Raw genomic sequence first — 15,379 nt, 5'->3', positions numbered from 1 at the left:
TCTTGCACTGTAGCCTATTCATGCTCTTACAGCATGGCCACCACTGTGTATCTGATTGACCCAGGTCTTGATGTCCTCATTTAGGATACTTATTTGTCATCTTTCATTTTAACTACTAATTGCAGATTAAGTATACACATTTGATCGGGTAGGTTCAGCTTTGCTAGGTCACTCTTTAGCTGAAGTCAAAATTCTCTACTGCTTCAGAATGAAAGGCACTTTGTATCACTCAAGCAGAACAGTGTATAAATGTTACACACTGGCATATTTTGTAACCAAAGGAGGGGAAAAATGTATGAGGAATAAGGTTCCTATTCTGTATATAAACTAGATTAATAAAAAACTTGATTTAGTCAGATGACGAAATAGTCTCAAATATTAGTAAATACAAAGTAATATCAGGCAGTGTGCCCTAAGAGATCCATGTTTTACATTTATTTCTCAACAATGAAGTCAAACTATGATTCATAGATCAAGGTCAAAATCTAATCTAACCTCTTGCGTACCACCAGCCAAAAATCCCCACTCAGTCATCTCTGCATCAAGCCAATAAAGAATTGTTATTTACTCTACAGTAACTGTGGTCCTTTGAGATATGTCGTTCACATGCACACAACCTGCTCCCCACAGTGCCTCCTAAACGGTTTCTTAAAGAAACTGTTGGTGATGTGAAGGAAACAGGTTACCCTGAAGTTAAGCAGCATCAGCAACCTGCCAGTCTTCAGGAGAGGGAAGAAAAACAAGAAAATAAGGAAAGAATGAAAAGAGATTGCAACTGAAGAATGGAAAATTAAGGTGTGAAAAATGTCTACAGTTTGATTGACTGCTGCCTGCTTGAAATCAGTTAGGGGGTACATACCGGAGGAAACCAAATCACAGAAACATAATAGCTACCTAATTTAAACGAAGAAGTTACCATACAATACTTAAATTCAGTTACAATACAATTAAATGTATATTTCAGGGAAAATTTCTTTCTGCCTATAGCAGTATCACTCTTTTCAGCACAATCTTTACTTTCTAAATAAAACACTAGGACTGGGATCGGCAACCTTTGGCACACGGCCCGCCAGGGTAAGCCCCCTGGCAGGCCGGGCCGTTTTTTTTTTTTTTTAAAAAAAACTTGCCATGTCCGCAGGTTCAGCCGATCGCAGCTTCCACTGTCCGCAGTTTGCCGTGCCAGGCCAATGGGGGCTGCAGGAAGTGGTGCGGGCCGAGGGATGTGCTGGCCACCGCTTCCCGCGGCCCCCTTTGGCCTGGAGTGGCAAACCGTGGCCAGTGGGAACCGCGATCGGCCGAACCTGCGGACGCGGCAAGTAAACGAACAGGCCCGGCTCACCAGGGGCTTACCCTGGCAGGCTACATGCCAAAGGTTGCTGATCTCTGCACTAGGACATTAACCAGTGTTTTCAAAGAAACAGGTACTCCTTTCAAAATACGGCTTACCTCTGGATAAAGATTGAACCTTTTTAACGTGTTAATCACCAGAGGATATTCAGTTAGTTTATCGTTCATAATCATCCACATTCCATTCCAAAATGATGGTGCTTCAACAATCGTCTTGAAATAGGAATAATAAAGGCCCTAAAAGGATGCATAATTTAGCAGAAATTAATCAGGTAGTACCATTTGTATTGTCCTACATAAGATTCCTTCTTTTAAGAGGAATTCATTATTATAAGACTAAGACAAAGCTAGTCAGCACAACTACATAATTTTCCGAGTTTCTTCATATTAGTACCATTTTAAAACTCAGTTGGGCAAAACACCCAGAGAACTTCCATTTTTTCCTCAAAAGAAGCATGAAATACTATAGAAAAAGGTAGTTAAAAATATTCCATGCAGTTAGGACATATATTTCATTAACAAAGTGACAGAGAAACTGGTAAATGGGGGTAAATGTTCACTTTTTAAATGTGTGCTTCATTAATTAGTAACTTTATAAAGTTATGAAATAGGGTATTTAAAATTTTACACATTTTATTGTATATTAGGTCACAATATCATGTTTAAAACAAAATATTTTTGAAACCCATTTGAAAGGGAACTCAATTTATATATCAAATTGGTACCTCAAAATTAACACATAAATATACGTTACTTATAAAGTATTTGTATGTGTTATTTTTTCTTGCTGTGGAATTTTGGAAATTATAAGTTGAATTATTCCAGACAAGCTTTAAAGACTATAGTGTCACTTTTTATTTAAATTATTTAGAAGAAAAAAAGATCTAACCATTTCAGTACGAAAAGCCATCTCTCTTTCCAGCGTTGAAAGGTGAGAAAAATGACGGTCATTTTCAAAAAGAGTTGTAATATGACACCTGCATGAACAAAACCTATTCAGTTTCAATTTTCAGGTTTTGAAACCAGTACTGATTTATACACACTAGGAAACTTTTAGTAAATGTTTTCACATCAGAAAACACAGCAGACCTAATGCAGCTACTGTAATTCAGTCTGCTGTCGTACTGATGATTACTTTCCATTCTCTTCTCTTCCCACTATCCATTTTAAGTGAGTTAACTAAAATAAAGAGAATGTGAATCTACAAGGGTCTCTTGCAATACCATTAAAAAGGGATTTTTTAAAAAAAATCAAATGCATATATAAAAAATATTTTATAATAAAGTGCAAGAGACACGTGGATCAAAAGCTAAATGCTCTTAGAATGAGCAAATCTGACTTCAGGGAAGGAAATTCTGATGTATGCCTCCCAAATCAGTGAAAGATGAAGAAAGTGGAACAAATGCTGCAATTAAATGGAAGTACTTTATATTTGCCCAGGGAAGTTTTCCCTGCCCAATGCCTTTTAAAGTACAATTATGTACCAGTATGAGGATATCAAATGGTGATTTTAATCTTAAAAAAAGGATCGTGAAGGGAAATAAAAAAAACCACTTGCCAGAGGAAATATATATTTTGCCTCTGCAAGCACGCTGAGTAGGGTTGGCTCCTTCTTTGGAAGAGAGGGGAGGAGAAAGGAACAGAACAGACAGAACAGCTAAGTGACACTATCCCTTTATTAGAAGTAGGGGGGTTGCAAGAAACACAGCACTAGATACTATTAGTTTTGGGGGTTTGTTATGGGTTTTGGTGGATTGGGATTTTTTGTTTTTTTTTTTTTTTGGAGAAGGAAAGAAGGAGGGCTAGGGGAGCAGAATGGCTGGAGTTGCTAAATTTTTTTCCACAGATACGTAGAAAAGCAGTCACTGATCCTTTCACAGATATTGCTCCTTTAAAAAGTGGGGAGTAGGACCTGGAGCTGAGGTCTTAGGAAGAGCAATAGTAACTGGGAGGCCAAGAGCCTACTGTGCACAAAAGAGAGCAAGCAGAAGCAAAGAAGCCCTGACAAGAGGCAAAATGGGATACAGAATTAGTACATTTATTAATGGGCAGAATTAAATGGGGAAAAGAAAGGATTTATTTGGGGGCCCTCATAACTGACTGGATGATAGGAAGGAGTACCAGTGAAAATATGCATGGCTTTGAGGGTCACAGCCATATAGGTATTTTTCATCCAGACAGTAGACTTAGCCCTTGGGCAAAAAAAGTTTAGGGGGAAATCTTTCAAGTCCAGAATCACAAAAACAGAACAACTCTATGTTAAAGATGATGACTTTCACTGAAAGGAAAGATATGAAGATAATGGATAAATTAGTCACCGCAGTGGCTTATCTATCTATACATATATATGATGCTTCCCGTTGTTTTAAAACGGTAATATTTTAATTACTTATACCAAACCTTAAGCCAATAAAAATAATCTTACCAGTGTAAAACTCCTGCTAAAGCAGCTGTTTAAAAAAAAAAAAAAAAGAAAGGAGGTATTATCAAACATTTAAACTTAAAAAATGTTCTTTAAAATAATTACAGAACAGTTATCAGGGACTTGCACACTGTGCTCAACTCAGCTTCTAGAAGGAAGGAATTGGAAGGAGTAACCTGTGCTGCTTCTGAGATGAACTTTTTTGGCCAACACTTAAACATCTGGAATTAAATGGACAGTATTAATACATAATACTTCAATATATACCATGGAGCATTCAAATGGACCAATTAGAATTCAAGTCATTTATTTCAAAAGGCAAGAAAGAAAAATAAGCTGAAAAAGCCAAATGTCACATCTAACTTGCTGACACAGTACACTTTATATATCTAAGACAGCAATACTAGTCAGATTTTTTTTTAAAAGTAATTCTACCGTTAGCATCTTGTATGTCACAAAATACCTTGCATTGAACAAAAACTAGAGGCAAAACAAAGTCTATATGACTAAAGGAAAATACATAGACATTGTGCTTGTTTTATGTTGAAGAAAAATGTTACTTACAATTACTATGAAAATCTGTAATGTAAATGTCACAGAAAAACATTCCTTCCCCAGCAAACAAAATGCAGCTGAAAAAAACATCTGACAATAATGTTACATGCAACTTTTAATAAAAACTTAAACGTTTGCTCATATAAAATTTACACTACGTCCTTAAATTTAGGATATTTTTACAAATACTTTTGGAATAAATTACATATAAGGGTAGTCTAGTAGTCCCTGTCTTACTTTTGAATTAAATTCAATTTTACAGTTTTAGCTTGTCACAGATTTTTGTACTGACAACATTTACATGCATTCTAGTGGAAAACTGGAAGTTTTGATTGCAAGGGAAGCTATACATAAGGTGTGTCAGCAATGTAACAGCTAATATTTAAATCACCAACTGTATATTTCAGAGTTAATTATGCTGAGAGGAATGGGGCAGTTCAAAACTCCACAAGCTATTACATCAGTCTGTTTGCAAACTCAGTAAGACAACACTGCATTATTGTATATTCAGTTAACCTTAACATGTTTTCTCCTCAACCATGATCGCAAGAAAGCTTAGATTCTGAAACAAAATTATTACAAAGAGTAGATTCTGTGATGCTGCAGAATGCAAAGGTTTTTGAATATAATTAGACCCACTAACTTAACCTTACATACATCTACAATGAGCAGTGTAAAGAGAAAAGATTCACATACTTACATACAACCTGTAATTGTTTTTCATAATGCATTAAAGCCAATTTTACAGTACTTCAATTTTAAAACTGAAATTAATTACATATTAAAACAAAGCACTGAAATTGTGTTTCATTTCCATCAAAGGTACTACATATATTTCATAGAGAAGCATATTCTTTAATTCAGTAGAAAAATTTACATTTTACTGAATCTGGTTTTGAAGTTTGTATTAGTATTAAAATGTAAATACATTCACTCACATTAGGTTTTACAATAATTTCTTATAGATCTTTTATTCAGCTTCACAAATGCCATTCTTTGTGCGTATATGATGAAATGATGTCAATAATATCATGCTTGCTTGCAGTCATTACCTCCACATCTGCATTTCAAAAGGTGGTGAGAGCTATTTTGCTCTATTATACCATTGTAAATTGAGTAGCTTCCTTGACTTTAGTGGAATTATTCCAGATTTACGCAAATGTTTTCCATTTACAGATCTGGCCCAGGATATTTTAAATTACATCAGAAATACATACTTAGTATATTTATAAAAAAGGTCACCTTAGTATAACTTGTGAAACGTTCAAAGAGATTAGAGAGGCTATAAAAATAAAAAACTCAATGGGAAATTTCAACTATCCCCATATTGACTGGGTACGTGTCACTTCAGGCTCAGGACGGGATGTAGAGACAAGTTTCTTGATGCCTTAAATGACTGCTTCTTGAAGCAGCTTGTCCTGGAATCCACAAGAAGAGAGGCAATTCTTGAGTTAGTCCTAAGTGGAGCACAGAATCTGACCCAAGAGGTGACTATAGCTGAACCACTTGGTAATAGTGACCATAACATAATAAAGTTTAACATACTTGTCAAGGGGGAAAACACCACACAAGCCCACCATGGTAGTGTTTAATTTCAGAAAGGGGAACTACACAAAAATGAGGAAACTAGCTCAACAGAAATTAAAAGGTATAGTGCCAAAAGTGAAATCCCTGCAAGCTGCACAGAAACTTTTTAAAGACACCATGTGGTGAGGCGGTGTGGCTCCCTGCTCCCTGTTCTCTCCCTGAGAGAAACAAGCCCCTCCGGACACCAGAGAGTGGGCGCAGCCAGGGAGCTCTGAGCCCACCCCCCAGAGGGTCAGGCATTGCCCCGGAAAGATAAAAGCCCGACCTCATGGCTCACTGGGGAGGCAGCTGCTGGGGAGGCCAGACACCTCTGGCCTAGCTCACAAGTGGGAAAGCCCAGCGGCCTGCGGAAAACCCGAGGACTGGCCCGACCTGCCCCATGCCAGCTACCCAGAGGAGTTGCCAAGTCTACCCCTGGCCAGCTATCCCAAGGATCCCATGGTGCTGGACCCCCGAGAACCCCACCCTGACACAGGTACCTCAAGAGGGGGAGTCTGGAAGTAGCCCGGGGGCAGTCGACCCTAGTCAGGCTGCAGCACTGCCAGAACCCATGTCAGTGTGTTGCGGCCAGGATCCCCACTGACACACCAGTGAGTCTTCTGCTGCTGCTAGGGCCCCTGGCTGGGACGCAGTGGAGTGGGAAGGCCTGCGTCCCTCCTGCCACCCAACTCACAGGTGGCAGTCTCCCCTTCTCCCAGGTCCTTTGGAACCTAGGGCCTGGGCCTGCTATTTCTATACTGTTGTTGTTCAGCCCCTGCCTGAGGGCCTGAGCACCTGACTCACCGTGCCCTGCCCTGACCCAGGGCCTGGGCTTACTGTGGTATTTCCACCTTCACAAAGGCTGTGGTGGAAGGCTCCTGCAGTCAGACTAATTCCCCGTGAGACCTATTCCCCAATTTGGTGAAGCGGTGGGGTTCCCTGCTGCCCTGGAGAGAGACAAGCCCTGGCTAGCGTCTCTACACACCCTAATAGAGGCTGAAATTAAATGTATACCTCAAATTAAAAAGCAGAGTATGAGGACCAAAAAAAGTATCACTGTGGCTAAACAACGAAGTAAAAGTAGTAGTTTGAGGAAAAAAGGCATCTTTTAAAAAGTGGAAGTTAAAGCCTCTTGAGGAAAATAAAAAGGAGCATAAACTCTAACAAATGAAGTGTAAATATATAATTAAGAAGGCCAAAAAAGAATTTGAAAAAACAGTTAGCCAAAGACTCAAAGTAACAGCAAAAAAAATTAAGTACATCAGAAGCAGGAAGCCTGCTAAACAACCAGTGGAGCTACTGGACAATCGAGATGCTAAAGGAGCACTGAAGAGCCATTGCGGAGAAACCAAATGAATTTTTTGCATTGGTCTTCACAGCTGAAGGTGTAAGGGAGATTTCCCCAACCTGAGCCATTCTTTTTAGGTGACAAATAGGAGGAACTGTCCAAGATTGAGGTGTCATTAGAGGAGGTTTTGGAACAAATGGATAAATTAAACAGTAATAAGTGACCAATATCCAATGGTATTCACCTAAGAGTTCTGAAGGAACTCAAATGTGAAATTGCAGAACTACTAATTGTGGTATGTAACCTATCATTTAAATCTGCTTCTGTAGCAATCATTGGAGGATAGTATGATGCCAATTTTTTAAAAAAAGCTCTAGAGGCAATCCCTGCATTACAGGCCAGTAAGCCTAACTTCAATACCGGGAAAACTTGTTGAAACTATAGTAAAGAACAGAATTATCAGACACATAGATGAACACTATTTGTTGCATCCGACGAAGTGCTGCTATTCACCCACAAAAGCTTATGCTCCAATACGTCTGTTAGTCTATAAGGTGCCATAGGACTCTTTACCGCTTTTTCAGATCCAGTCTAACATGGCTACTGCTCTGATACTATTTGTTGGTGAAGAGTCAATATGGTTTTTGTAAAGAGAAATCATGCCCCATCAATCTACTAGAATTCTTTGGGTGGGTCAACAGGCATATGGACAAGGGTGATCCACTAGATATAGTGTGTGGGGATTTTCAGAAAGCCTTTGACAAGGTCCCTCATCAAAGGCTCTAAAGCAAAATAAGCTGTCATGGGATAAGAAAAGGGCAACAAAAAATATTAGGGGTATGGAACAGCTTCCATATGAGAAGAGATTTAAGACTGGGACTTTTCAGCTTGGAAAAGAGACGACTAAGGGGGGATAAGATAGAGATCTATAAAATCATGAATGGTGTGGACAAAGTAAATAAGGAAGTGTTATTTATTCATTCTTATAACATAAGAACTAGGGGTCACCAAATGAAATGAATAGGCAGCAGGTTTTAATCAAACAAAAGGAAGAATTTGTTCACACAATGTAGTCAACTTGTGGAACTCTTTGCCAGAGGATGTTGTGAAGGCCAAAACTATAACTGGGTTAAAAAAAGAAAGAAGTTCATGGGGGATTGGTCCATCAATGGCTATTAGCCAGGATGGGCAGGGATGCTGTCCCTTGTTTCTGTTTTGCCAGATGCTGGGAATAGGTGACGGGTAAACAATTAATGATTACCTGTTCTGTTCATTCCCTCTGAAGCACCTGGCATTGGCCACTGTTGGAAGACAGGATACTGGACTAGATGGACTTTTGGTCTAACCCAGTATGGCCATTTTTATGTTCTCCTGTTGGAGTGCTTTTAATGCTCTTACTTGGAATATTAAAAAAAAATCCAATGCTCCATTCCGCAAAGATATATGCGCATACTAAATCTTTGAGCTCAACAGAACTATTTGGTTGCTTAATGGGACAACACCCATGCTTAACGGTAAGCACATATACACATTTTTTCAAGGTTTAGAAATTATTATGTAAAAGGACACTATTGCAGCAGAATTGAATGGCATACTAGCATTCAAGCATAAACATGTTAGCCTCCAAGCATAAATATGATTTGGGAATGAAGTACTATTGAAAAGGGAAGCCATTCTTAAGTCACAACATTTGGCACAGATCTGCCTCCAGAACAGAGGCTGAGATTTCTTCACACAAGTATCAAAATTTACTGGTAAAAGACTTATGCTTTCAAGAATTCAAGAAGGAATAACAATCATATTGTAATTTGTTATATTCTGTCTTGAAACTTAATTATGACAAAAGAATAAGGGTTAACTATTTTTCAGGCTCACTATATAAAGATTTATTGAAAAGTAAACTGGGTGAGGTTTTCCAAGAGCTCAGCTCCCAGTGAGGCATCTAAATGAAATGACCAGATTTTCCAAAGAAAGGACAACTGAAGCGGCAGGATGCTGAGCACTTTTAGAAGTCCTGCAACTTCTTTTAGGTGCCTAAATAGGAGCTGAGCTCTTGTGAAAAATCTCACTCCAACAGTCGGTGCTTAGTACTTTTGAAAGTCTGGCCCTTTCAAGATTAAGATTACAAAATTAAACCAACAACAAAACTGTAAACCAAGCTTTTGTCAAATGTTCACATTTTAAATCAGATTATGAAGTAGACCTCACATATTTACATTAGTATGGATTTATATTCTGTAGGAATAAATGGGTATGACATTTATACTTGGACCATTCACTTGTTAGCCCTGGGATTACGGCCAAATTTCAGCTCTGGAAATAATATTCTGCCTGCCTGAATCCCCTCTGAAATTTCAGCTGAACAAAGTATTCGATTCCTGCCTGAAACTGGTTGTTTAGCCTTTTAAACAACAGTTATATTTCAGTCTAAGAGGATGCTTTGTGTCATTGGTGAATGAAACGATTTACTGACAATTTACTTATCAATTTCGTCGTAATAACTTATAAAAATAGCAAATTTCTTCTTATTTCTCTAACACAATTTCTTCTAGAATCAGTAAATATCACCCAAAATTTTACAATACATTGAAGTTATTTGGAGTTAAAATAAGATTAAAAGATATTTAACAGATAAATAATTTAATATGTATGTTGATTTTACTTTAAGATCCAGCATTTTCATTTAACATGGCAAACAGATATTTTACAATGATTTCCAGTAGTGTGGCAATAAATTTATTTTTTGTCTCATAAGCATAGTATGTCTAGGAATCATCTTCCTCTCCTCCCCAAAAATATAATAAATTTGATATTATATCCACATATAGTTAAGTGCTCTTAAGCTAATACGGCCAACTAACAAAAAAGTGTTCCACAGATTACGGTATTGAAGCAATAAAGGTCACAAGCCAGGGCATTTCTTCAAAAATAATGACTGGCTAAAAGAAAGCTGATCACCCTAAACTTCCAACTTAGGCCACTAACCTCAGCCAGTCATTAATTTCTCCCATAAGTGTCCTGGGACAATGGCATTACTACCATATAAATTAAAAAAATTTGAAAAATATGGGGCTATTTCCCCCTCCTTTTTCAAAGTTACATACTGAACTCTTACACTAACAGAGTAATAATTTGTGTAAGTTGGTAGGGGAAGAGGATGTTTGTATGTTAAGAATCAAAAGATCTAACTGACTGAATAATTAGTAATTTATTACAAATTCTAGATGCATTTCTAGGGAATTATGAAAAATCAGATGTGTACACACATATGCACAGGTTCATACATATATGCACCCCTAATAAAATAACAAGCTGTAGCTGTGTTAGGTTGGATCTGCAGAAGCGGTAAAGAGTCCTGTGGCATCCGACCAAGTGGGTATTCACCCACGAAAGCTTCTGCTCTAATACATCTGTTAGTGTATAAGATGTCACAGGACTCTTTACCACTAAACATTATTGAAAATCCCATCCTAGATGTTTGTGAGGGTGAGTGAGTGGTTGTGCGTGCACAGGCACCAGAGACACATACACACAATGCAATAAGAATGATAACTAACATGCAAAGCAGCATCAGGGTTTCCCTCCTAAATTACATTCCCAACAAACTCGGATATAGTACATTTTTATAAAGCAGTGAGACCTTAAGAATTGGTATGTTTGTCTTCTTACCTAGTATAAAAGTGAACCATATCTTGCTATCTGCTCTCATGAAGGCCCCTTTTTCTTCCATAAATACTGTAAAAAGAAAATAACTGTCTTAGCAGTATTTAGTTTTAAACTTCAAAAAATTTTAAAAGCACTCTCATTTAAAGAGACTGTTCTCAGGCTGCACCATTAATATTCTATAGCCACCTTGATTTAGCTTCAAAACAGCTGAGATAAACTGGGCACAGAGTGAATAAACCTATTTAAAAACAAAAATCAAGGTGACTACAATAAATATTTTATTTCTACAGAGTGCACGTAAAGTGTTTTTAAAAAACACTTTGGACAAAAGAGAGAATACTTAACAAAATAGCTTTACATTTGAATTGTACAACTTTGTAGCATAAAGTTTTGACTTTTTTTCTTTTGAACCAATCAACCGCCCAGTCCTTCATCAAGGCACAGTCCAGTGCCAGGTAGATTATCCCAATAGGAACGAAGCTAAATAAAATGAACATCTTGTAAAAAAAAAAAAAAAAAGATGTCGTTTCTGATGCGGTATAAGTGGTGTGTGATGTCCTGTAATGTTTTTATAAAAACCTTCAACCTTCTAAGGTTTTTTTTCTCCTGCTTCCTCACGACTACTTGCAGGGTCCTTTCTCCTTGGGCAATTGACTCTAGAGTTGGAACAGTGAAACTGACCCCCCCACACCTGACTGCGGTCAACTCCCGTTAAATATACGTGGGGGGGGGGCAATAGAAAGAAACGTTTCCCCCCCCCCACACACACACACACACTTTTTCAATTAGAGGGTTACCCCGAAACACAATTTCCAGGCAAATTGGTTTCCAACCTGCCAGCAGCCCTTGGGCAGCGGGGAGCGCTCCCCGAGCAGGGCATGGGGGGGGGGGGGGGTTTAAAGCCTCTCCTGGCCCAGGGGCTGCGCTGCCTGTCGGGGAGGGTGGCTGCGGCAGCCTCGGCCCAGCAGCACCCCAGCAGGCTGGGGACAGGAGCACGGAGACGTGGCTGGGAGAGGGGCCCCGAAGCTGACGCTGCCTGAGGGGAGCAAATCCCGTTGACCCCGCTTCCCAACGGGGGCACAAGATGGAAGCGGCTGGGGGCACAGCCCGCCCGCCCGCGTCCCGCTCACCTCGGAGCCCGTGTCTCCAGTCCCGGAGCGACCCCTCTTGGCCCAGGCCCAGCATCTCCCTCACCCTCTGGGCCAGGGGGCGGCTGGGCTTCTGGGGCTCGCTCTTGGCCCCTTTCCTCCCGGTTCCTCCCTTCCGCATAGCAGCGCCGCCGCCCGCGTAGGACAGCTGCTGCCTGCCTGGCTGCTTTGGCTGCAGCCCGCGGCCGCTCCTGGGGCTCGCTCCGGGCTGGGGCGGGGGCGGCTGAGCGCCGGGCGGCTTGAGCGGCGACTCTTTGTGTCTGCCTCGGGTTCGCACGGCCATCTCCGCATAGTCCCCGCGAGCGGGGGCGGGGCGGGCTACGGGCGACGCCCCGGGGCGGTCACACGCCGCTCCTGCCCTGCCGGATCTCAATGGCCGGTGCGGGCCCGGGCCCGCGCCGCCTGCTCCGCCCCGGAGGCCACGTGGAGCGGGCGGGGCGCCGGGGCCGAGTCTCGCTCCCTCCCGGCACCGGGCGCTCTGCTGCTAACTGCCGCCGCAACGGCCGGGACGCCGGGCCCGCGCGCCGCCCTCGAGGCCAACGGCTCTGGCCCGCCTTCCTCTCGCTCCGCCCCCGCCCCCGCCAGTGCGGCTCTTCCTGCCTTTGCCCCTTCTGCTCCCCTGAGCCTCCTGCCTCACTCGTGCTGCAGGGAAGCTTCTCCTGGTCCCCTGGCCGCCTTGATCCCCCCTCCTGGGGGCTGCCCCTCTGCTCCTGCCCCACCCCTCTTCCTGGCTCCCTCGTGCTTGGTCGATTTCGTTTAAACCCTTTTCTTTCATCCAATAAACTGGGACGGTTTAGGCTTTAGGTTGCTTTTAAATGTCACCTGGGGGCGGGCAGCCTCGCTTTGTTCCCTGGAGCTAAATTGTCAATAGCTCCCCAGCCACAGGAGATGGCTCCCCTGGCCCTCCGCTGCGTGGCTGGCTGTGGTTTACGTGGTCGTTTGTTACAGCGATTGCAACAGCCTAGTTACGTCCTCCCAACAGCTTGGAGATCTTTGTGCGGTTTCTGAGGGCCAAAGGCTCAACTGGTGTCAATATGCACAGCTCCAAAGAAATCAATAGAGCTACACCAGCTAAGAATTTGGACCAGGATTTAAAGTCTCTGGCTTTCATGGCAAAGGATTTTTTTTTTTTCCCGAATGGCTTTCAGTGAATCATTTTAAGCTTTGCTCTCTAAAAAAAAAAAAAAAAAATCTCACTCATGCAAATTGTCACATCTAGAGAATGCTTTATAGTGTGTACTGTGCTGTAGGACCAGGACCCTTGTTGGGGGTACCAGAAGACTGTATTAAAGAATATCTGAGTTCTAGGCTTTTTTACTAAGCAGTCTGACTCCTTCATTTTATAAAAAGAAAAGAAGTACTTGTGGCACCTTAGAGACTAACAAGTTTTGTTAGTCTCTAAGGTGCCACAAGTACTCCTTTTCTTTTTGTGAATAGAGACTAACACAGCTGCTACTCTGAAACCTTCATTTTATAGGGGATGGCAAGAGTAGCATAACAGTAGCACACAGTATAACTGATTGCATGGAAACAGGGATAATCCTACATAATGTCTGTCTGGTTGTTGTGTATGTGTATGTATCTCTGGAACCTGAAATACTATTTCACAACTTTCTAAATCAGTCTTCTTAAGTAAATCACAATAGCTATCACTGCACCTCCTACACCAATAATTACAATTAGGAAGAATTACAATTCCTCTTTCTCTAGAGGCACAAATACAGGTGACTGTGTTCCAGCAGAACTCCCCTTCTTCATCCCAACTGTGCTTCTTTGACCAGGGGACTTCTGAGGCCAAACAGTATCAGATCTGAAAACAATGTTAAAATCTATATTGTTTAATTTACATGCTTAGAATAATTAATTAGAACACAGGGCAGGGCCCCCTCCCACAAATACATATCCCTTTAATGTAGCTTCTCCCCCAGATTCCTTTCATTGTTTTTCTCTGACCCCTGATTATTGTCTGTCCTGTAACTTATGTCTACTCCAACCACTTACACTCCTTGGTCCTGTTCTGTATGTTATTTCTGTTCAGTCTATCTTCTGGTCCCCTCTTTCTCTCTCTCTACTATATCCTTCTGCTTTTGGGTTTTCTAAATTTTCTCTGCATTTGTCTTTCCTCTTGATTCTCTTCCTACATTGTTCTTGGATCCTGCTCTTCTCTCCTCCCACATCAGCAGCTTTGCAACCTAAAACTTACAAAACAGTTGCAATTTTCATGTACTTCTGTTTCCTGAGTATCTTTTAGGAATCTTAATGTTGGAATTCAGAGTTTCAACATCATATTGTTCATCAAAAAGTTCCATCAATGCATGATAATATCAGCAGCATGAGTAAACAATTGCATCTCAGGCTCAGCTACCAAGGTAAAGATAAAGATTGTATAAAAGATACAATGATAATGTAAGATAAAAAAATATGTAAGACAATAAAAATAGTAAAAAGATTAAGATGAGAAGCTGGGTGAAGTGAGGCCTCGGGAAGTTATATGATTTACACAAGGTCAAACAGGAAATCCAACCCAGAGCTAGAACTCCAGCTCTCCTCGTTCATAGTCCTGTGTTTCAATTTCAAAATCACACACTCCCTGCATTCACACTTTGAACAACTCTTTTATTGTATAGCAGGAAAATATTTGGGAAAGGGAAGGTAGCAATGTTTTTTTAATAAGTAAAGGAACATGGGACCAGAGGTTTCCATGACAATGGAAAAGACAGTGGGCCTGACTCAAAGAGAAGGAAAAGATGGAGTATGGGCAGGAGCAGATTTAATAGTGGGCAAATGCCAACTGGAGTCTTCCCTGTGTTGGGCCCTCCTGGACCCCTCGCCCATCTGAACATCAAAGGGGTGCAGTAATTCACTCTGCTCTGCAACTCTTTGATCTAACCCATGCCAGACTCTGGACCTCCTGCCTAGCTTTGTGGTTTTTCTAGCTCTCTTGTCTGCTTCAGTCCCCCACACCTGGGCCTCCAGCCTCAGTTCCACTCCATTCCCTCCCTCCCATCATTCCATTCTCCCTTGCAACCTGTTTTCACACCCTCTCCCCAACTCCAGCCATACACGATGTCAGACCCTACCATTGGAGACCACCAGTTTACTTACCAGCTGGAAGTGCAGTTTTCTGCTGCAGCTTTTAGAGGCACAACATGAACTTTCCCGCCCAAAGGGAAGAAGCAGCAAAGGCGGATATATGCACATCCAATTCTGCTCTGCTCTAGGCCCACAATGTAACTTAAGCAGCCCAGCCTAGGAGCAACAGTACTGCCCAGAATTACCTTAGTCTTGTGGCCCCCAACAAACCCATCACTGGAGCTTATGGGAAAGGCCACATAGAGCACACTGCAGCTGCCGTATGCAATGTCTGTCCTGGGGTAACTCTCTGTT

General features: G+C 41.2%; 1 protein-coding gene across 3 annotated transcripts in view; it reads right to left on the bottom strand.

Moving 5' to 3' along the window:
- The window catches only part of DPY19L1 (dpy-19 like C-mannosyltransferase 1), a 99,442-nt gene extending 86,919 nt beyond the window's left edge, over positions 1 to 12,523 (bottom strand). The window contains exons 1-5 of one of the 3 annotated variants that reach the window (XM_043508751.1): positions 11,975 to 12,523; positions 10,848 to 10,913; positions 3,773 to 3,797; positions 2,237 to 2,324; positions 1,447 to 1,584 (exon numbers count right to left, since the gene is read on the bottom strand). In XM_043508751.1, coding sequence (XP_043364686.1) covers positions 1,447 to 1,584; positions 2,237 to 2,324; positions 3,773 to 3,797; positions 10,848 to 10,913; positions 11,975 to 12,275 — 618 coding nt within the window. In that variant the 5' untranslated portion in view covers positions 12,276 to 12,523. The remainder of the gene's footprint in view (positions 1 to 1,446; positions 1,585 to 2,236; positions 2,325 to 3,772; positions 3,798 to 10,847; positions 10,914 to 11,974) is intronic. The other 2 variants (XM_043508750.1, XM_038390117.2) reach the window with 2 other exon arrangements.
- Positions 12,524 to 15,379: the final 2,856 nt, after the last annotated feature.

This window comes from Dermochelys coriacea, chromosome 2, assembly GCF_009764565.3.
Source record: "Dermochelys coriacea isolate rDerCor1 chromosome 2, rDerCor1.pri.v4, whole genome shotgun sequence".
In the NCBI taxonomy this organism is placed as follows: Eukaryota; Metazoa; Chordata; order Testudines; family Dermochelyidae; genus Dermochelys; species Dermochelys coriacea.
The sequence above is the reverse complement of the archived record's forward strand: the minus strand, read 5'-3'. Positions and strand labels throughout refer to the sequence as shown.